Genomic DNA, 23,991 nt, shown 5'->3' with positions numbered 1-23,991 from the left:
CTTAAATGTATACCATAACATTCAACTTAAATTTACTGCACGATTGTCTTGATGGTCTCACCATCTGAATTCGGAGTGAAGTCTGGTGAGTATATAGTGCTAATATCCTCGTATTTAGGGTCATGGATGGTGTAATCGAAAGGCATCCCTCTTACAGTTTCGGTGTTGGGGCATGATGCAACAGGTTGATGATATCGCACCAAATCTGTCTCACAGTCTGGAGAAGAAAAAATACAAGTCATTTCACTGATACATACTGTATAGGATGTGATGATATGAATGGGGCGAATGATCTGACAGGGACTGAAACAAAAAAAAACATATATATATTTTGCAATACCAGATTAAGATTTGTAAATGATTCTAATAAAAAAAGGTAAAATTTATTACATTAAAAAGGCTTACACAAACCGTGTGATGGTTTAAGTACACCGACTCTTTATCAGACAGATGGCTGGGCACTTAGATTGATGTGCATGCTTTTTTCCCATTCTTTCTCATGGGAAATACAACAAAAGGTTTCATGATCCCTTTTATTTTCGATTCAATAGATTTTAAATGTTGATTTTTAATTATTTTGGTAAAGTTGGAAATCGTTTTTGCCAATTTTAAGTTAGATCACTAAATGTTTTTGAATATGGGTGGTTGGGGGAATAAGTGCGTGAAAATGTATTTACATATATATCAGATACGTGTAACTTTGGTTCTGGAGGTCCACTGTCCTGCGCAGTTTATCTCCAACTTAACTGATTGGGTTAATTTTACTAAATATAACTAAACATGGTAATTAATTACTGAATTCTATTCCTGATGACTCATCCCCATGCCCTAGTCCCTTCGGGGGGATCCCTACCCTCTGGATTGACAGCTTCGACGGGATTAGGGAATAGAGATTAGTCCTTCCAAATGGAAACACCAAACAACTTCCCTCCAAAAAGGATCATAGAGGCCTGACATGTCCACCAGTTATACCCAACAAAATGCTTCATTCCGAAGGGTCCTTCAAAATGGCCAGTCTGAGCACTCTGGTTTGGAAAAGTACTCTGAATTGCTCTTTGGAGGGTGGTAAATCCTATTCGGACTGCACAGAATGTGTTCAAGATCACTAGATAGCTAAAGGCAGTTGTATTTCATTTGGGTTTAAGGAAATCTCTATAGGACAGTGGCCCTCAAGGACAGATGCTGCCCTATTCCTGATATATATTGTGGCTACATACTAAGTTTCATCTGCATGACTTAATTTGTTCTCCATTATAGTAGCTTAAATGGTATCTATGTACTAAAAAGCTCCCTCATTTTAATCATAATGAAATTAAGACAATAAATTCATACAATGTGGCCATGATGTACTTAAAAGAGGTAAAAAAGTCTTCATTTGTGGTCCAATGACCCCTTTGATTCCTACCACGATACTTACTGCAGTTGATGTCTTCTTCATCATAGATGTCCACCTCCATCAGCCTAATCAGCATGCGGGACAGAATCCCCAGGAACTGCAGATATGCCCCTGTCTTCCCCACCTGTACACACAACACATTCCATTGTAACCCATCATCCAAACGTAGTCACCGCCAATAATTTTTTAGTCTTTTAGATCCTCATTTACCTGTGGGGGCCCACTCAGCAACAACTTTCGTGGGTGGAAGTTATCAGTTCGTCCTTCAGCTCGGTTAGTGCTGTCCATGTGATGGGGTTTGGGGATCGTCCATTGGCGATAGTACAGTGACTGTTCAGTGCAGGTCATCATCTTGCTGAGCAGGGGTCTAAAGGAGCTGACCCACTCCACTGAAGGGTGAGGGAGGAAAGAAGTAGACTTGGGCAGACCACTGGAATCCACAGTGGTGATAAGGTCGTAGACGGTTTTAGGAAGCAGCACCACAGGCGGACGGCTGAGATTACGTGCCCAGGAGCAGCTCTGCCGAAGAGGAGAGGCCCGTGTGGACGAAGAGCCAGACGAGGTGGATTTGGACTGTCGCCTCTGCTTGGGCTGCTTTTCTGAATCCAGAGGATTACAGTCAGGCTGTGGGCGCTGAGAGGCAGCTGGGGAGGCCTGGTTACCCAGCTTAGGAAGATCGTTGTTTACTATAGACCACCAGAGAGAGGCAAGGTCAGTTTTAGATGATTTCTTAAAATACATACTGCAACCTTTGAATTGACCAGTTTTCTTTCTAAAAAGCAAAGCCCACTTTGCTTGATATTTTTCTATGCTTTTATTATTGTTAAAGATGCACCAAAAATGAAAAAAATTCTATCATTTATTTACTCTCTACTTGTTTTGTATTTGTTCTGATCAACACAAACAAGGATATATTGAAGAATGTTGGAAACCGGTAACTATTGACTTCCATCGTATTTTTTTCTGATGTTCAAGTCAGTAGTTATCAGTCTTCAAAATTATTTTAAATATATTTTGTTGTGTTCAATAAAACAAAAAAACCTCAAACCGGTTTGCAACAAGTCATGGGTTAGTGAATAATCATGACAGAATTATCCCTTTTGGGTAAACTGTCACTTTGAAGTGATAGTTCATTCATAGGTTATGCATTCCATGCCATTGCAAGGTGTTTATGGAGTTAAATTGGCAAAAGCAATAACATATTATTTTAAATAACAAAAAAAATGCTAAAATCATTAACAGTTTTAAAGGGTTGTTTCACCCGAAAATTTAAACGACTTCAACATTTACTTTCCCTCATGTGTTTATAAACCTTTATAAGTTTCTTTCTTCTGTTGAACACAAAAGAAGATATTTTAAAGAATGCTGATGGTGGCAAACAGACTTCCATAATAGAAAAAAATACTATGGAGGTCAATGGGTCCCAGCATTGAAAAAAATTATTTTGTTTTCAACAGAAGACAGAATGAACAAATGAACAAGTGAAGGGTGAGTAATTGATGACAGGATTTTCCTTTTAGGGCAAAGTTACAACTAAAGGACAACTTTTGCCAATGAATAAGCAAGGATATCCATGGAGAGTGCACTTATTCTATATTCATACAATTCTATATTCATACACTAAAACTAGTGATGCATCAATATTTTTTATGTCTGATTGTTGGTTGCCATATTTTTGCAAACAAATGGGACGATTCCAATGACTTATTTCTAATTTATTGATTTATATATTTTTTAAAACAAAACAAAAAGGGGCCGATTCCATTTGCAGAGTTTTTAAAAAAATCATTTATTTTAGTTTTTTGTAAGCAAGAAACAAGAAAGAATAAAAATATCAGTACATGTACAATTGGATTTATTTATTTGCTCTTTAACAGACTGAACCATTTAAAATTAAGGCAACCACTGCATTTTAATTGAAGAAAGATGCTACATATTGTACATGTAGCATGGGAAGTTTCAAATATAACTTAGAAACTATCATTTCAAAATCCTGCCTCTAAAACTCCAAATGATGCTACATAAAACTTTCCTGCACAAAACAAAAACAATAATTTCAGTGAAATGATTGAAATGAAAATGCAAATCCACTCACTGCCAGCATGTGAAATAACTTTACACAAAGGACCTTGGCATTTTTAAATGAGATTTTAAATATGCATTGTACAAAAATAAAATACAATCACACCTTTCTGAAGATGATCAGAACCTTTCCATATAAATCCTCCCTCGATTCAGTATTCTGAGATTTTTTCCAGTATTATATTTCAGTGAAATGCTTGTAAATATTGTGCTGCTCTGCCCTTTATAGTAGTTTGCCTGCTGTTGTGACTGTGCTCAGCCTTTAGGCCTCTGTTGACATCCTGTTTACAGATTGCAATGCTTTCAGATTGATGTTTACAGACATTTGGGAAAAGTCTGGAATGAAGACTGGACGAAAAAAAGGGTACTTGATTTATTGTCAGTAGACCAGTGCATTTCTAACTGTAATGATACAAAGATAATTAAAAAATCAGTTAAAAGTCACCATTTCATTTTAAATCAATATAGATTTTGATTGATTGAGTGATTGTTTCTGTTTATTAGAAATATCCCCAAAGGAAGAAACTGTTCTACCCATGTGCACATGCAGTCATTTGAGGTGGATAGTCTCCATTTCCTCTTTCTTGGGAAACAATCCTCTTCCTCCCCAAAGCTGTGCTGAAGACTGAAGATGATATAAGGTTGAGCTGACTAACATCTTGATATTCTTCCTCCTTAATTACCTCAAAGTTTAGGGCAGGGGTGGTGTGCCTTGACCATGACAATGTCTATTTAATTTAGTGTAAAAATGATCTCTATGCTGTAATATTTTCCCAAGCATTTCACAGTAAATGATTTATGCTTATGTATTCTAGCTTTGCAATACTGACCATCCACCACAACCTCTTCCTCCTCGTTGTCAGTGCTGCTGAGTTTTTCAGGGTCACTCTCAGAGAGGTCACTGGGTGCGTTCGGCCCATGCTGGCCATCTTGTTTTGACTTGAGTATGTAGGCGGCCAGTCCCAGCTCCTGCTCCAGGGTGGTGCGCTGCAGAGACCAGCAGCTGATAACACGCAGGTCACAATACTTCAGAGATCTGAGGACAGAGGAACAACATGGGTGTGAGGTAAGCCTAAATGTGGTCATACATCGAATGAAAATCCAAACGTATGGATTAGATATGTTCATGTCAAGGTGCAAGGCCTGTCATGATAAGGAACTTTTGTTGTGCGATATATTGTCACAGAAAATGATGTGATAAGCGAAATTATTATCATATTATTGTTGATTTTAATCGTGATTTTAACAGTTTATGCCACTGATTATATAATGATTATATAAAAGCATAATAATTCAAATAGCCAAACCTTTTAAAATACTTAACATTCTTAAGGTTATTTAAATTCTATAATCTGATGTAAAAAGGTAAATGTCTCATTATATACTAATTACGTTCTATTAGGTAATTGTCCAATTATAAACTTTGACACTGGTAAGGTTGAATGTAAATGTCATTGTAAAATAGCTTTAACCTTATTTGTAAATATATATTGCAATGGCAAAAAAATATTGAGCTCATCTCCAAGTATTGCACGATAAGTCGATAAATTGATTATTGTGACAGGCCAACAAGGCACCAAACAAACAGTCCAAAACAATCTCTCCAATCATCAAATATGGCAAAATTCAACAATACAAGATTAGCATTGTACATTCATATAAAATAGAGTATTCATGTTTTTAAAGATGTGGTGTGCAACTCGTCAAGTACAAACCATGAAAATAAAGCTGTTGTGTTATAATTTTAGGTACTATTTCCTATGAATTACTAATGAATTTCCAAGACTTGATTAATAACCACTGAATGAAACAGCTCTCTTTGTGCTTTCAAATCAATTCTTGTTCGCATGTTTTTCTCTTCATGATCTCATAAAAGCAGTATATAGCTTAAAACATGACATTTACAATTCAACACATGATCAATATAGAATATTATATAATGTAGTATTGTGATTAAAGTGATAATACAATCTGTCATTAAAAAACAAACAACTCACTCACCACTTGAAAGAAAACTAAACAAATGTGACAACATAAAATAATTTTTTAAAAGACCTTAAATTGCCTCAGGTAATTATTTTGCTGAGGTCTTGCTGACCTCTGTACAGATTTACCAACCATTTTCTAAGTAAACAAACAAAATAGATTAGCAAGCTTTAAAAGGCCTATTTCTGGGTAAACAGTTCTAGGTAAATAATTAAACATTTTGCAGAAACAAAAGCAGTTTTTTAATTATTAAATTAAATCAAATAATAAGTAGATATTTATCAGCTTCATAACTCTAATGGTGTCTAAACATTTACTTATGTCATTCTATAATAATCCATACGGTAAGAAATAAACAAGTTGCTATCAGTGTTTAACCTAGGTAAAGATTCTCCTTGTGGATCCATGCCGGTTAAGATGAGAATACAAGGTAAAGCCTCCAGCTCTAGATACGTGCGAGGAGCCCAGTCTGGATCCAAGATCTTTAACCATACCTGGAGACACATTAAGAGCAAATGGATCCACACATTAATGATGGATATCAGTAATAATACACAGAATAATTAAGGGTGAAAGTATCTATTTCAGATTTAAACAATCAAATATTTAATGTTTTTAGCACATTATATATTTAGAAATTACAATTTTAACATTGGGGTGAACAGTGGCGCAGTGGGTAGCAAGTTCGCCTCACAGCAAGAAGCCTCAGCTGGGTCAGTAGGTGTTTCTGTGTGGAGTTTGCATGTTCTCCCTGTGTTTGCGTGGGTTTACTGTTTCACCCTGGTTTCCCCCACAGTGTAAAGATATGTGGTATAGATGAATTGGGTAAGCTAAATTGTCCGTAGTGTTGCAGCTGAAAGGGCAGCTGCTGCGTAAAACCTATGCTGGACAAGTTAGCGGTTCATTCCGCTGTGGCAACCCCAGTTTAATATAGGCACTAAGTCGAAAAGAAAATCATTGAATAAATGAATTTTAAAATTCAATGATGCAGTGTTTTTAATTCTAATAACCAAACTGAAGGAGGACAATTTTTTGGCTCAAGCTGTGGATAAAGGTTTAATTTTCTCACATAATTTGATCACCAATTGACCTAAGCCCAACTGTAAATCAGTGAAATGGTCATTTATTTGGGGCCACCAGATCTCCAGATGTTCAGTGGGGTTCAGGTCCGTTGGTGGTCAATAAATCCTTCTTTCACTATTGAAACCGGATTACCCTGGAAATGCATTTATTGTAGTTGTTTAAGAAGTAAAAACAAAGTAGGCTTTTTATCCAGTGTGTGATGCCCTGTGAGTCTTCAAAGTTTCTCGGCAAGCAATCATACGGGTGTAGATACATCTGTACCAGCTCTGCTACTCGACTCTCCAGTGCATTTATGTGGCTAGTGTTGTTTTGGATGTCATTTTCCTTTTTGACCTTCATAGAATGAAAAACGATGTGGGAGAAGAAATCAAGTTCCAGTTTCCAGACAAAATTTAACAAACTGAAATAATGTCATTTCGAATGAAATGTGACCGCAATGAAGTTCTTTTAGTTCATTTCAGGCAGTTTAAAACCGACTCTCCAACAAGTTTGCTTTGGTGAGTTGTTTAGATCTGCCGAAATTAACTCTATAAAAAGCCTAATTTCGGTTGGTTAATGTTCAATGCGGCGTCATTTCAGTTTGTTCTTTGATTTTGTTTGAAGTATTCCTGGGCCTTCAGTTAGGTTAAATAGATTTGTTGCCAATAATTAAAAATGTATTCACATAGCAGATGTTTTTAATCCGAAGTGAGATGCAAATGAGAAGAAAAGCAAGTCACATCACCAGAAGAACAACAATATGTACAGTAAATGATGTAAAGTGTGAAGTGTTTTTAAATATTTTCAAGAGTTCACACTTAGCTGATGATTGATAATAAAGCTTGTTTGGCATGCTGTCCCAGTAGATAGCCCTGAGCTTATAAGATCCTCGAGCCCTGTGCTCCCTCCCGTTTGCAGGGCGAGAAGGGAGTTTGAGCTCATGTAGATCTCAATGAACTCCCCCAAATTATTTCTGGCTAATGACAGGTATAGGATGGCTAAGGAGAGATGTACACTTGCTAAGAGCTTGGCTATGGTATCAATTTGTTGTGTTCAATTTGCTTGGGTTGCGTGTTTTTGGACTTTAGGAGGAAACTGGAGGACCTGGAAAAACCCATGCAGGCATGGAGAAAACAAGTAAATGCACAGAAATGTCTACTGGTTTAGAAGGGACTTTAACCAAAGACATTCTTGCTATGAGGCAACAGTGCTAATCACTGGGCTGTAGGGGTGGGTAGGGGGAGATTCTTCAAGACGAAGATACTGAGATAAGAAAACTCTGGTTGTTTATATTGAGTTAGGAATCCTCTGATTGGTGAATCAATCATGAGCTGATGAGGGACCAACTGTGATCAATCATAAGCACATGATCCTCTGGAAATTTGTTTATAAATTTTATTTATTGAAAAAGTCTTTTTCAATATTATGTTTTCTATTTTAACATAACCCCGAAAGATAACAATCACTGCACTAAAGGTCATATTAAGTTTATATTTTATTGACCAGGCAGAATATCCATCAAACAAATGAAAAGTTATTACCCTCAGTTGATCCAGGAAGTGTTTTCCTACGGTAAGACTGGAGCATGGATCCCCCAGTATGACCTCAAACTGCTTGTGAAGGCCGAGTCTGTTGCGCACATGGCAGAGGCGCTGATGTGCTAAGGCAGCAAGAGCCGGTGACGGGATCCTCAGGAGCAGCATGTGACCATGACGGCTAGGACAGTGCTGAGAGGTGTTGAGGAGACACTGCACCATCTCCAGCGTCTCCACTGAGATGTGCTTCTGCAGAGCCTGTAAAGCCTGGCCGCCTGCTGTTGCCATTAGGGCCAGAGAGTAATGCTGGATTAGGACATGAGTGCGAATCACAGCGCTGTGTAGTTTTGGGAACCTGAAGGAAAGAAGTGGGAGTTTATACATGCTAGTAAAACATTGCATTCAATGAAAAGAGAGGAAAAGGTTTGAGGTTGGTTATATGTTTTATAAGTCTCTTAATATATATATATATATATATATATATATATATATATATATATATATATATATATATGTCCCCCACATATATATGTAATTGGTCCTTGATGATTAAAAGTATTTATTTAATTTACAAGGAAATTTTACTGACCCCAAACTTTATAAGACCAGCTGTTCCAGTTTGGTGTCAACATCAAATAATATTTACAAACATGGTTTTATGCACATATAAAAGATATTATATAAGTAAAAATGTCATGTTTCAGATGTTATTCATAAAAAAAAAACTACAAAAAAATGGTGAAATAGCATTCCATCGTCATTCAGTATTACATATATACAGTGCTCAGCATATATATGTACACTCCTCACAAAACTATCTTTTAAATTCATATTTTTAATAGGAAGCTATACAATATTATATTTGTGCATATACACTAGACAAGTCAGTATTAAAGCTAAATCTGGAGCTTGTCTAACAATATAACTTAATATAATATAACAATATAACAATAACGTTCCAAAAACTTGTACACAAATGAATATATTACAGAAAAATATTAAATACAAATTTAAAAAAAGAGGACAAAAAAAAATCAAGAGAAGCCAAAAATATTTTTTTTTTGCAATAGTTTGCTTGAATTTAATTGCATTATCTTTCAGTTTCTAAATATGTTTGGTGACTATAATATTAGTTTAATAAATATATCTATTTAATAATTTTTTTTTGTTTAAGTGCACCTAAATACATTGCCTTTATTCACTAAGAAATTAATAAAAATATTCATTTTTAAAATGGGGTGTACTCAATTATGCTGACAACTGTATATATGTAAATATTCACACTTATGTCTTTTTTATGTTATCAAAAGACTCTTGTTTTAAAATACCTGACAAATTTGTGTTATTTTGATATTTTAACAATTGATGCACTGGATTACATTAACTGGGTGTGAATCTGTGAATAATGATAAAAATAAACAGGATATTACTGATTTATTGTTTTGGTTTTGATGCTTAAAAACATTTTTATGTGAAGTATATTAACTATAGATTAATTAATAAACGCAAAATAAACATTTATTTTCATTAATACTGAAATCACACCTCTCCTCCAGAGCAGCAGCCATACTCTCAAAGGAACTGTCATATCGTAGCAGAGGAAGGCCACTTCCAGAGCGGGTCGTTTCTAGCAACTCGGACACACCAAAGTACTTTGTCTTCTCATGATAAAGATCTACATCCTTGGTGAGCAAAAACACATGAACAATGAATAAAATCGCTAAAAAAATGTGTTTGTAATCAACTGCAACGAGAGATTTTAACATTTATATGATATGCTTACATTATTGAATCCTGATGGCCAGTGGATCTCGTTGTATGGGCTGATGCGGGTGTACTGAGTCTGCAGGGTGAAGGGGAATGAAGTCACATGGAGCGTCAGGATATTGGCAGCGTCTCGAATCTGCCTGCAGTTCAGCAGACTGTCCACTAGTCCTACACTAGAGTCTCCTCCACTGCACTGCCCACTGCCAGAAGAATGAATATGCAAGAGACCGTTCCAGCAAAAGCCAAGCAAACTGGAGTCTATGGTTAAAGGAGAAGCATGAGAGGTTAGATTACCTGCTGACATCCCAGTGTGCGTGATCATGCACCAGTATAAAGAGTGTGTAGGGGTTCATCTTTGACTTCTGAATGAGGTTGTTGATCTTTCCCACTGCACTCTGGTTCAGCTGTACCACATACTGCTCAGCCTCCTTCAGAGACAAGCAGTCTTGGTCGAGTCCTAACTCTCTAAACACTCCTAAAAAGACAACAGAAGAAGGTGAGAGTAAGCAATGGAGAAATAAAACCCACAGAACTTAGTCTGTATATATATATATATATATATATATATATATATATATATATATATATATATATATATATATATATATATATATATATGGCCATGTACTGATGGTTCAATTTAGTTTCAAGAGGTATATAAATAATACCCTTCCAAAGTACAACAATATTAGTTTACTTCCTAAATGTAGTATCCAAGAAAAAGTTGACTTGATAAACTAAGGTTGAAATATACTTCTCTTTTAGTAAGGGTGAATGAGGCTTATGGGTAATAAGTAGCTGTTGTTTACCTGAGTTCCACAGGTGGAGGACGACTTGATGAAAGGTGACCTCTGAGGGTGGAACGCAGATTAAAAAGTCCACCTTGTCAAAGGAACCGAGGTCCAGGTTCTGTGTGCTGGAATCAGCGATGGCGCAAACATGTGAGAGCAGCTTCCGTGCCAAGGCGAGTTGAATGGGCCGAATCTCATGCCACTCTACAAAGTATTCTGTCAAAACAGTTAACACTGAAGGGTCAACACACATTTCCTGTAGGTATTCACAAGATTACCATCATAGTTCAATACCTAAGGGACAGTTCACCCAAAACTGAAATATTGGTCATCACTTACTCACTCTTCACTTGTAACAAAACCTGTATGACTTTCTTTTTTCAGTTAAACAAAAAAGAAGATATTCTGAAGAAATCTGGAAACCTGTATCCATTTGACTTTCATAGTGTTTGTTTTTTCCTTCTATGGAAGTCAATAGTTATTGACTTCCATAATAGGAACTATATTTTTTAGGTTCAGCAGAAGAAAGAAAATTACAAAGGTTTGGAACCACTCGAGGGTGGGTAAATAATAATGATTCAGTTTTATTTTTGTGTGAACTGTTCCTTTAAACAGACACGTTGTTAGTCTCACCAGTGCACTTAGGTTTAGGACTGTCTCCAGATGGTTCTATGGCAGAATACTGTGAGGTGTTTTCAGGGCTGGCTTTCTCCAGCAAAGCTTCCACATCTCCGTCTGAAAAGTGGTATAAACATGCTTTTAAACACTGCATTGCTAAAATAGCAGAAGGAAGATTCATAAAGTGAAGCAGAGGTCATACCTGGACCTAAAGAACTGAAATAAGACCCCAGCTCTGCTGCCATCCCAGAAGACAGTTCATGAACAATCTCTCTCAAACAATCACTGGGAGAAAGAAGACTCTCGGCTAGAGCACGAGTCTGGTGCTTCCCTGTGAGAAAATGTAAACATAGTGTATAAAATTATAATCAAATTTGAATTCAATTCCTTTACAGAGATGCAAAAAAATCTAAGTCTAAACACCAAATGTCTAAACACATTTAAAAATATATATTCCTTTATAATTTAGTTCCCACTCTTTTATATACAATTTTTAAGGAATTTTAAGAACTTTTTGAAGCACTATTAATTTCAATATTTTCCCAGAAATGGTTTGCGGCTGGAAACATGTGCTGGATAAGTTGGCGGTTCATTCCGCTGTGGCGACCCCAGATTAATAAGGGAATTAAGCCGAAAAGAAAATGCATTAATGAATTAATTTCAGTACAAGTATCTTTGTAATTCACCCCCCCCAGCATATGTAGTGCCATGAAAGTCCTTACTGTACTTAACATTTCACTTACACTTATTATTTACATTAAAAATGTCTGTGAGGATGTTTTGAATGTGTCATTTTCAAAAGGTTTAGACTGTTTTAAATAGTCATGTTTAAAGAACTTTATTAAAAGCTGTTGAATTCAAAACGGGTACTATTCGGGCAATATACTATTAATGTATAGTAATAATAATGATAACAAGTCCTTGCATTTATATAGTGCTTTTTTGGACACTCAAAGTGCTTTATACATTATTGGGGGGAATCTCCTTATCCACCACCAGTGTGCAGCATCCACCTGGATGACTGCAGTTATATTGCACCAGACCACACACCAGCTGATTGGTGAAGAGGAAACAGGGTGATGAAGACAATTATTATATGGGGATGGTTAGGCGGCCATAATGGACAGAGGCCAGTGGGCAAATTTGGCCTGGATGCTGGGCTTAAACCCCTACTCTTTTTCAAAGGAGATCCTGGGATTTTTAACGACCACAGAGAGTCGGGACATCGCTTCCCCATCAATATACTGGGGCGTTAGGACCCACGCAGACCGCAGGTTGAGCCCCCCCCCCCCCCCTCCCCCCCCCCCTCACACTGCTTCTGACAGCAACCTAGCTTTCCCATGTGGTCTTCTGTGGTCTACCTGGTCCTGACCAGGTGCATCCCTTATTTAGCTTCAATGGGGGACTATGTTAGATTTGCCGAGTGCTAGCTGCCAACAAATATAAAACTGTTTTCTAAAATATTTATAAAATGTGCATTATTTGTCATAGTACATATACAAGATTTTAATGTAAAGAGCTGCATAACAATTGTTGAAATAATACTAAAACAAATATAATTTAAAATTTAATTCAAGGACTTTCAAAGACCTTTGTTTGTTCTTAACTACTCCAGGCCTTGAATCCATATGTTTGAAATTCAAGTATTGACGAAAAGTGTGGGAACCCTGATTGTTTGAAAATGTGTAACCCACTCACCTGTCACCACCACACATGACTCTATTTCCTGGTTCCTGTTCATGCAGATGATCACCACATAGTTGGTGTGGCTCAATCTTCCCTCCACCAGCCTGTGAAAGGTGTCCTCCAGCGCCTCTGCCAGAGAGAGTGCAGTGTCCAGCACCAGAACTCCTTCTCCACATGAGCTGGTAGCCAGTTTGGCGAGCCAGGGCAGCTGAGAGGGAGTGAGGGGCTGCGTGAGGCAGGGCAGAGGAGGTGGAAACTGTGCATGTGTTTGCTGGTACTGCCGGATCTCTGTAAGGTGAGACTCACGCCAGGAGCGCATGAAGATCTGCTCCAAGTCTTCCATCACAGGAGCCTGGTCAGGTGCTGTTGTGACATAAATATACTAATGCATGCTGATAATTCACTAATGAAGAGGGGTGTAAGGCAAAGGAAAGTGAGTGAGTTAATTTTCATTCATATGAATAAGTATGATTTTTTAAAAATATTATGTTTTAACATGAAAAGGGTGCTAAGATGAAACCCTTAAGAATTTTAAAAAGTCTAAAATGTTGAATTTACTGAAAAATGTTTATAGATAACAAGCATTTTTAACACAAAATCAAGAACATAATCATGCCTATTTTATTATACTGATTATATGAATGAAGCCATAGTTTTCAAATGTTTTATGTTGTTATCATTTACACTCACCGGCCACTTTATTAGATACACCTGTCTAACTGCTCGTTAACGCAAATGTCTAACTAGCCAATCACATGGCAGCAACTCGATGCTTTAAGGCATGTAGACATAAGCTGCGTCCGAAACCGAATACTTCCATACTATACAGTATGCTAAAATCAGTATGCGAGCCGAGTAGTATGTCCGAATTCATAGAATTCGAAAATCAGTAGGCGAGAAGTACCCGGATGACTTACTACTTCCGGCGAGATTCTGAAGTGCGTATCCCATGCACGCTGCGCTATCCCATAATGCCGCTATCCCATAATGCGACGCAACTGACGCAGGTAGGTCACGTGACCAAGACAAAATGGCGGATGTAGTACGTCCGAATTCCATTCATACTTTTCAAATTCAAACTGTATAGAACGTACTTTTCTAACGGCCGAGAAGTATGTTTAATTTCAAATGCAGTACCTACTGAGTACTAGGCAGTGAAACCGCATACTTCCATACTATATAGTATGCTAAAATCAGTATGTGAGCCGAGTAGTATGTCCGAATTCACAGAATTCGAAAAACAGTATGCGAGAAGTACCAGGATGACTTACTACTTCCAGCGAGATTCTGGAACGCACATCCCATGCATGCTGCGCTATCCCATGATGCCCCACGAGTGAATTCATAAATGGGAGTAAAGCAACGCAAATTACACAGGTAGGTCCCGTGACTGTTAAAATGGCGCATATAGTACGTACGAATTCCATTCATACTTTTCACATTCATACTGTATAGAACATACTTTTTTTAATGGTCAAGTAGTATGTTTAAATTCAAATGCAGTACCTACTAAGTAGTAGGCGGTTTCGGACGCAGCCATAGTCAAGAGGATCTGCTGCAGTTCAAACCGAGCATCAGAATGGGGAAGAAAGGTGATTTAAGTGACTGAACGTGGCATGGTTGTTGGTGGGGCTGATCTGAGTATTTTATAAACTGCTGATCTACTAGGATTTTCATGCACAACAGTCTCTATGGTTTACAGAGAATGGTCCGAAAAAGAGAAATTATTCAGAGAGCGGCAACAGTAACTCAAATAACCACTCGTTAAAACTGAAGTATCCAGAAGAGCATCTCTAAATGCACAACATGCCCAATCTTGAGGCAGATGGGCTACAGCAGCAGAAGACCAAACCAGGTGCCACTCTGGTCAGCTAAGAACAAGAAACTGAGGCTATAATTCACACAGGCTCACCAAAACTGCACAATTGAAGATTGGAACCATGAAGGAATAAGTCAATTCTGAAGGCAAAAAGGAGTCCAACCCGGTACTAGTAAGGTGTACCTAATAAAGTGGCCGGTGAATGTATATGCTATTATAATACCAGCATTTATATATTTCAAATGATCTTTTGTTCAAAACATGAGCAGTGATTTAAGTATTTATATACTATGTATTCATATTTTGAATGGGCTTTTGTTTAACTGTAAACCAGTGTTTAAGACTATTTGTAGTGACATTGTTTATTCATATTTTGATTAAGTTTTTATTTAGTTGTAATCCAGTGTCATTTTAGTATTAGTTAGCAGTGTAAAGTTCTTCAATCGTATAAACCTGATAAGCTGATAAACCTGTCTGACTTAATTCTCACAGAATAACTAGCTACATGTACATTATGCCTTACTTAACATTTCTTTTTAATAACAGTAAGTTAATATTGTTTTAGCCAACAATTAGAACTGTAAATTAGTTTTTTAAACTCTAATTTAAGTATAATTTATAATATATACTACTTAATATTTTAAATTAGCTTATATTTTTAGTTTTGTCTCAGGTTTTTTTTAGTCATTTAATTGCATTTATTCATTAATTTTCCTTCAGCTTAGTCCCTTTATTCAGTAGGGGTTGCCACAGCGGAATGAACCACTAAATTATCTAGCATATCTTTCACACAGCGGATGCCCTTTCAGCTGCAACTCAATACTGGGAAAGACCCAAATACACTCATCTCACATTCACACACACTCACTATGGTCAATTTAATTTATTCAATTCACCTGTACCACATGTCTTTGGAAACAGGAGCACCCAAAGGAATCCCATGTAAACACGGGGAGAACATGCAAACTCCACACAGAAAAGCCAACTGACCCAGCTGGGACTCGAACCAGTGAGCTTCTTGCTGTGAGGCAGTGCTAATTACTGAGCCATCGTGTTGCCCTAATTTTATTCAGTTTTTCATTTGAATTATTGTGACTGATAAAGCTGTAAAGACTGTAAGGAACACTAATATAAATACAGCTGATGTTTTTCAATGGATACTCGTCATACTTGGCATTTCCAGTATCAAAACATTTACTGCTGAGCATAAAAAGACTGTGTGCAAGTTGCATGAATACTGTTGTTCTCACCAAGCTGCACTAGATAGTAGACAGTGAGCAGGATCAGCATCTCAGTGGAGATGGGCTGGATAGGAGCGGTGCCATACTGCTCATAGACACGTGGGAGGTTCTGGGAACTGCGATAGCATTTCTCAAGCAGGCCACTCACCAGCACATCCTCAAGGTTCCCAGACAGATGAGGCAGTGTCCCGTGCCCTACAGACAAAAACGCACACACAAACACAGCAGAAATGAACAGCTGGCCCACGATAAAGACGTGGGAACTGCTATTGGATACTGCTTATGTCGCTCAGTAGACTAAACAACCACCAACCTCCCAATAACAGAGCCACTTTTTCCCCTCTACGTGTCCAGGTTGCTTGGGTATATATGCATTTCTATATATACAAGTTGTTAAACACATTTACATTGACTTTTGTTCAAAGCAACCTCAACGAGAAGAGGCAATACACACAAGAAGTGCTAATTATACAAAGGAACTGTTAGTGCTCAGAGTAAGAAGGGGGAGTGTTTTTTTATAGAGAGAAGAATTTTTCTACAAGTGGTTTGTCAAGCCCACTCACCTATGTGAAGCACACTTCATAATTGTGATATGGAGTAATTGTAAGAAAGTATCTGGTGCAAATGTGCAAAACTGGTTCAAGGGTCGGTTAAAGTGTCAGAGAGATGAAAGAATGTGTTTTCTACAGGTGGTTTGTCAGGCCCACTCACCTGTAACGCTTAACATTTGTCCAATAATGTACAATTATTGGGTTGATGGGCAAATATAGGATGCAAAAAATCAAATAATGTTAAAAATTTACCTTTAAAAATGACCGGCCGTAGTCCACAAGTCTGAAGCAGGTGATCAGGCACTGTGACAGACTCACCCATAGCAAGGGGCGGAGAGGACCCCACAGAAAAACACCCAGATGCCCCAGTGTCAGCTGAGAACAAACACATCCACAGATAATGCACATGATGTAAATCTGCATCAATACACCACCATACGAGTGCATTTAGCTATACACACAACAGTATATTATGTCATAAAAGCCTTTATACATGTAATGTTATCACAGGTTCAGTCTTAACAATTAAAGTGAATGCAAAGAGAATTAGGACAAAAAAAATTACTGAAAAAAAAAAGATTTAAGAGAAAACCAAGTAGACTGTTGGCCTGTCAGTGGACAGTTTTTAGGAAAAATATGTGGAAAGTGTTTTGTAGAAAGTCCTGTGCACCAAGGCATTAGATTGAATCAGTTTCAATAGGTGAGTGATTGCTCTGATTTAAGTTTAGTGAACATGTCAATGCAAAAGAAAAACACCAAAAAAGTGATGAAAGAAAGGAAAGAAATCACAATTTTAATTTCTTATTTTACAAATTTAGTTTTTTTATACCTGCGGATATAGACTGTTTATTCCCTATATAAAGTGCAGCAAAATGCTATTTAATAGTGGATGTGCTGTGTTCATCTCTTCAAATCAAATCAAATCACTTTTATTGTCACATCATCAGCAGCAAGTGTACGGTGATGAGTGGAAAGCCTAGATGCTGGTTTCAGACAAAATACAACAACAGTGCAAAATACAGCAGCATACTCCAAAATAAATAAATAAATAAAACAATATACAGTTAGCAATGTTGACAATATGACTTTTTATGACTGCGACACAGACTAATTGAGGTGACAACAAGGTAGACTTTCATCAGCACTAGTTCTTTGAAGTCAGCTTGGTGTGTCGTGGACCTAAAAGACAAAATGTTGGAAACCACTGTCTCTGGTACCACCTGAAATTATCAAATTACCAATCCATTATATTTTTTCTGATATTGTTTCTTATTTTGTATGCTTGCTCTCAGTGCTCTCCTGTGAAAAGCATTTGAAGAACACTCTGTTCAGGCTTGCTGAAAAGCAAATATATATAACAATTATAATGGCCATTTGGCAGAGTCTGTGCTGCAGTCAGATCACATCACATTTTTGCACTTAGAGACAGGGTGTAGTTTACTGAGGTTTTTGAGTTGAAACAAATTAAGTTGTAACAACCTCCTAACCATAAGGCCAGTTACACTAACTATTATTTATTTTTATTACAATATCTAATGTCATTACAAAATCAAATAGGGCTTCAACAAGAATGCAAATCCTGATCGCTTAGATTTTTGCTTCAAGGGTGAATAATACATCACAAATCTAGAGGCTGAAATACTGTCTGAATGAAACCCAAATTGTGCTGTTCACAGATCTTTTAATATTCTTACTGAGCACTTTGGAAAATTTCCATCCCCCACCTCCCCCATCATTCTGGGCTAAGCCTCCAGTGTCCCTAAATCCTGTATATGTGCTCTTATTCAGAGGGACAGACTGACTCACTGCACAGTCTGAGTGGTAAATAAGGGCACTACAGAGATTTGAGTGTGTCTACCTGATTTAGTGCCATTGCTTGTGCTGTTGGGAGCAGGTCTGGGGGTCACTTCTGTAGGAGCAGACGATTCTGGAGACCATCCCTTGTGTCTCTTCTTGGGGGGCCCAGAATTTGCCATGGAACCTTTTAAAGCATCACAACTGGTCAATATGATATTTTCATTATTTATCGACCCATCCAATAAAAAATATTCAGTGGTTCATTCGACTGTGGTGACCCCTGATAAATAAGGGACTGAATTAATTTATATATTCATCATTCTGTGTACACATTTAACCATGCATTTTTCAATCTATCTATCTATCTATCTATCTATCTATCTATCTATCTATCTATCTATCTATCTATCTATCTATCTATCTATCTATCTATCTATCTATCTATCTATCTATCTATCTATCTGTCTGTCTGTCTGTCTGTCTGTCTGTCTGTCTGTCTGTCCGTCCGTCCGTCCGTCCGTCCATCTGTCCGTTTATTCATTCATCCGTTTATTCATTCATCCGTCCATCCATTTATCCATCCATCCATTTATCCATCCATCCATCCGTCTTTCCATCCATCCATCCGTCTTTCCATCCATCCATGTGCATACACATACACGTATAAATACAGTGCTCAGCATAAATAAGTACACCCCTTTTTGAAAATGAATAATGTTTACCATTTGTCAGTAAATATAGCCAATAACAATCAATGAAAATCTTTAGAGATCGAAACATATACATATATATTCAAACAAGTTGCAAAAAAATTACTTCAACCTCAAAAACCTCAATCAAATTTGATATTTTTTGATATTTTCCTATTTAGATGTACTAATCTTTTACCCTGATCTTGAGTTTTATTTTAACTATGGTACTAACTAATGTAAAGTATATACACAAATATATTATTATAAAGCATCCTGTAGAAAATATGAATTTAAAAGAGAGATCTTTGAGGGGTGTACTGCTGAGAACTGTATATATAACAGATTTCGCATCTCTTTTTACTAAATCATACAATTTTTGATAAGCTTGTGTTAAAGTTTAATTTGACGATTTTCTTTTTGTATTAATATTCTATTTGGCACTCTAAAACGATGTATGCAAATTCACTTTCAAAGCAGGAGGTGATTATTATGTTACACATTAACCAGACTGTAAAAGCGAGTGCATGTGTCCCTTTATATGCAAAGTGAAGCCGAAGAAAAAGGGGAAATGTGTTGAATCCTAATGAAAACCAAAGCATCAGGAAGGAAGTCTCACATTTTACAATGCAGACAGAGAGCCGGGGAGAGATGGGAAGAGACTTTACAGCGGCACTTAATGGAGGTGATAGGCAGAGAGTGTTGAAAGAAAAGAGAGGGATCTTTTACAGCCCCAAATGCTGAATAATGACAGACACCAACTACAAAAGAGGAGGAGGAAAAGGCAAGACAATACAGCTGCCTCTTTTTAAAGCATTTTGACTTTTCCAAAGGGGGGCTCGCTTTCACTGGAGGTGTGAAGTCTAGAGGGGGGATTAGTTTTAGGGACCGCCTCTGTAAAATTGAGGTTTCCCTTTCTCAAATCTGAGCTTGAAGTTAAACCACTGAGTGAATAGTGAGTGCTGGAGGGCAGGATTACCTATTACTGTGGGCCTTCCAGGGCCAGTGGCAACTATTCCAGGCTGTGGTAGAGGTTGAGCTGGAACATGACTGCCATTAGTAATGGGAGGGGAACCGTCAGATGTGTGGTGTTGGGTGTTCAGATCTGAGTGATTGGGATAGCATAAAATCTATTAACTTAAAGATAAAAGAGATTATTGGAAGTCAATGCAGTCGTTATACATTCTGAAGAAAAACAGATGCTTAAATATTGTGTACACAAGCCTGATTTATTTTATACCTGTGTGGTTAATTGTGTTTAAAGGCATGTGCCCTGAATTGGAGAGCAGGTCATTGGGTCCATGTGCTGATTGCTCCTCTGGTCCAGCAGTTATATTACTGACTGTATTTCTCATTCGGCTGTCTGTACATAAAACGAGGGAAAAGCAACAGTGAAACAATGCATAGCAAGACATTTTCGTCTGACATTTGGTGGCTAGTAAGGATCTTTCCACCGTTCGCCTTTGCATTAGGAAAATTAACAACTGCTTCAGAAGGCCTTCTGAATTCCCATCAAAAGCAATAACTATAAATGAGTCTGTCAATGTTCATTTTAATTATGATTAATCAAATCCTATTCAAGCAAGGTGTAGTGTTCTAATATGAATATAATGCATATAATTATGACTATATTAGAGTCTGTGTTTTCATTTTTATAGCTGTGTTATGGGCTTTTTTATATTGACTTTTTATTGAGTACTTAATTTTATTTATTTATCTTAAGTTACTACTAACAAGAGTAATTAGTACCTAATTAAGATAATGAAGACCTCATTGTAAAATCCTTTAACAAGTCTTGCTAATTTTTTATGCAGTTTGCCAGTGTGCGATAAACTAAAAAGCCATGTGAAGACCGCGGTGTGACTAAAGCCTGGTTTATACTTCTGCGTCAAGTGACCGGCGTAACCCACGGCGCATGCAACGCGCGTGGCTGTGCATTTATACTTCTGCGCGCTGTCTCTGTTGGTCTGCATTAACACTTCCGAAACGCTAGTTGGCAGTGAGGTGTAAATGTTCCTCTGTGTCGAGTTTATTCGTTTCTGTTTTGCGTTTCCTGAACACTTCCTGGTTGGACAAGTGACTCAAACTCGCTCATTTTGAGGCAGAAACCGGCGGACGTGCAGCAACTTTAACTATGAGGTAAACACAAAACAAAACTTTCTATCCGGAGCTCCTTCATGGGACTCCACACTTGTAAACAATCATTACATCGGGCTCGCGCCATTCGCACGTCTCTCGGTCCCGCCCCGACTCGTCAGCGCTACCAAGCCGACCAATCCCAGAACTTGCGCTACGCGTTGTTGCGACGTGTAGTTACATTTTTTGAGAGGTGCACGTCAGTGACGGCGACGGCCACGGCAAAGGGCTATGCGTCAGCGCCGTAGCATACGCCGGTGTTTGACGCAGAAGTATAAATCAGCCTTTACATGAATAAACCCCCCCCCCCCCCCCACACACACACACACACACACAAACACCCCGCCCCTACGCCCATAAGTCACCCCCCTGTTCTTCACATCGCTTTTATTGTCTTATTGCTTATCTTCATAACTTAAATAAGGACGCATGACAGCTATGTCATAGCTATGCAAAATAAACCGTGAAACTCTGACCAATGTGAGGAGAGTTTGCTCACACATGACTTGTTTTAGCTATTTTTTTCCATTTAGAAACTTTGCCATGTGAAAGCGAACCACACCAAGAACAAAGAGCAACAATGTAACAACTTTAATCCCTGTTTCGGAACAAATGAATCAATTCACAGGTGTGAAAGCACCCTAAAACTGCACCACAATAGTCTCGTACAATGGTGTGAAAGGGCCTTTAAAGACCTATTTTTTTGTAAAGCATGTAATACTCTTTGAATATATGCACACACTCCTAAAGCTGTTTGGTCCACTGTTGACATGTCACCATGGCAGCAGTGAGCTTAACTAGGTGTGCCGGCCATCTGGACTGTCAGTCTCAGAAGGGAAGCACTTGTGAATGGGTCAGGCTGACCCAGGATGCTGAACAGGGTCAAATTAACCCTCCTCCTAGTCTCTAGCTGTCAATAATCCACCAGAGATGTGTGTCTGATGCTACCCGCTGCTATAATAAGATGCCCATTCATGACGATTATCAGTGTAGAATGTTCCGCTCAGCTTTACCTATTCCTTTCCAGCAGATTGGTGGTCCCTTGACCAGAATGCCCTGTGCATTTCGGAGCAGGTGGTACTTTAAGTGCTTCTGCTTCTTAGGCTGTGTGCTGAGCTTCAGGTTGATGTGGTTGGCAAACTCTGTGAAGTAGCGGAAGCCCTTCTCTCCACAGCCCATGCAGTTCCCTGAGAAACCTAGAACAGGCAAGACATCTGGTAAATATCTGCTGTCTTTGAGTGCACAGATTCTGTCTACATTCCTTGAAGACCAACATAAGTTATCTAAAATAGAGACGTAGTGTAGATGGTACCCAGCTGAGCACCCAGTTTCCATAGTCACAAACCGTCAGATGCTGAGCTGAAGGCAATAGAAACCCAAATTAAAGATCTAAATATGTCTCTCTGACAATTGAAAACGTGGTCCCACAAGGTTGGGGTACCCTGACCCAGGAGCAGTCTCTTTGCTTAGGGCTTTCCCATTTTCTCTCTCTCTCTGTCTCTCTGGCTGATATGTTGCCAGGGGCTGTTGCTGTATGGTAACTACAGTGTATTTATTAATAATATTTCTGCCTTCCTATCTATCCACTCATCTGTCTGTATGGCTATCTGTTAGGGATGGGGGATATGGTGTCAGTATGGTAATCAGTATTGTCTATATTTAATAAGCAGATAAGAGTTGTTGTCAAGTAGTTTTTATTACGGCTTTTGGTGAAGGTGAAGCAATTTATTTTCTTGGAAGAAATTTGAAATGGTTATGCACGCTTTTGTAACATCTCGATTGGATTATTGCAACTCATTGTATATCGGGGCTTCTCAGTCATGTGTTTCTTGTCGGGACTTGGCAGTTGGTGCAAAATACTGCAGCTTGAGTTCTTTGTGGGAAGCACAAATATGAGTCTATTTTTGATCTCATTTCATTGGTTCCCAATCAAATATAGACTTAATTTGAAAGTGTTACCGTTTGTTTATAAGTCGCTTCATAATTTGGCACCACAATATCTATCTGATCTGTTACAACCATACACTCAGTCAGGAGTGCTCAGATCTGCAGATTGTGGTTTATTACAAGTTCCCAGGTCCTGTGTCAAAAATTGGGGTGATTGTGCATTCTCTGTTGTTCCAATTTGTGGATTAGTCTTCCAGTGCACATCAGAACTGCTTCTAAATCATCTTTTTAAAATCTATTCGTAATACATATTTTTTTCTTGTTGGCATTTAAGACTTTTTTTGACTTGATATGTAATGATTCTTTATTTTAGTGAATCTATTTACTATTTTTTGGATTGCAAAATATACTTGTTTTGCATTTTTACATTCTGCCCTCCCCAACGTTGTACAATAAAAACATTAATCTATGTTCATATTATATAATATGTAGGCTTTCCTTATGATATAAAAATATACAATATAAAATGACTGGATATTTGCATGAGCATTGAAATTCTGCACTCCAATCAAGGAAAATCACATTTGAGAGATTTTATAAGTAGCACTTCATGTGGTAGATTTCTTTAAATCAAGCAGCTTAGTGGTATTAAAGATGAAAAACTGTGTCAGTGTCGCTTTTAATTAGAATAACTCTTTACTTTCTACAATAAACTAAAACAAATTGACCTTGAGGAAATGAAAACAGGATATGACCTGGAGCAGATTTCCAAGTGAATGAAGGCAGAGTCTCAGCACTTTAGCATAAACCTTTACTTTGCATGTAATAGCCACAGATCAAAAGCCATAGAGTTCATTTGGGCAAGCTGTTTTGTGTTCTTTGATTATGGTTGAAGTATTTCAGTGCCCTAACATCCACTCAGAACAGCCACCTACCAAATTACCTCGG

General features: G+C 37.8%; 1 protein-coding gene and 1 long non-coding RNA gene across 2 annotated transcripts in view; one reads left to right on the top strand and one right to left on the bottom strand.

Annotated features, from left to right (window-relative positions):
* Window positions 1-23,991, bottom strand: part of greb1 (growth regulating estrogen receptor binding 1) — a 45,444-nt gene that overhangs the window by 5,447 nt on the left and 16,006 nt on the right. Inside the window, exons 5-23 of the mRNA XM_005158817.6 lie at window positions 22,170-22,352; window positions 20,261-20,383; window positions 20,000-20,125; window positions 18,393-18,515; window positions 16,787-16,909; window positions 15,993-16,178; window positions 12,936-13,286; window positions 11,440-11,568; window positions 11,253-11,354; window positions 10,638-10,835; window positions 10,123-10,303; window positions 9,845-10,028; window positions 9,607-9,743; window positions 8,068-8,416; window positions 5,843-5,958; window positions 4,309-4,514; window positions 1,607-2,082; window positions 1,418-1,520; window positions 62-217 (exon numbers count right to left, since the gene is read on the bottom strand). Of these exons, the coding sequence (XP_005158874.2) occupies window positions 62-217; window positions 1,418-1,520; window positions 1,607-2,082; window positions 4,309-4,514; window positions 5,843-5,958; window positions 8,068-8,416; window positions 9,607-9,743; window positions 9,845-10,028; window positions 10,123-10,303; window positions 10,638-10,835; window positions 11,253-11,354; window positions 11,440-11,568; window positions 12,936-13,286; window positions 15,993-16,178; window positions 16,787-16,909; window positions 18,393-18,515; window positions 20,000-20,125; window positions 20,261-20,383; window positions 22,170-22,352 (3,552 nt within the window). The remainder of the gene's footprint in view (window positions 1-61; window positions 218-1,417; window positions 1,521-1,606; window positions 2,083-4,308; window positions 4,515-5,842; window positions 5,959-8,067; window positions 8,417-9,606; window positions 9,744-9,844; window positions 10,029-10,122; window positions 10,304-10,637; window positions 10,836-11,252; window positions 11,355-11,439; window positions 11,569-12,935; window positions 13,287-15,992; window positions 16,179-16,786; window positions 16,910-18,392; window positions 18,516-19,999; window positions 20,126-20,260; window positions 20,384-22,169; window positions 22,353-23,991) is intronic.
* Window positions 113-6,406, top strand: LOC141378599 (uncharacterized). The gene is made up of 3 exons (XR_012393472.1): window positions 113-2,107; window positions 3,786-3,842; window positions 3,983-6,406. It is a non-coding gene; the product is annotated as an uncharacterized lncRNA (long non-coding RNA).

This window comes from Danio rerio, chromosome 17 (genome assembly GCF_049306965.1).
Source record: "Danio rerio strain Tuebingen ecotype United States chromosome 17, GRCz12tu, whole genome shotgun sequence".
In the NCBI taxonomy this organism is placed as follows: Eukaryota; Metazoa; Chordata; class Actinopteri; order Cypriniformes; family Danionidae; genus Danio; species Danio rerio.
This window is presented reverse-complemented; position numbering and strand designations above follow the sequence as displayed.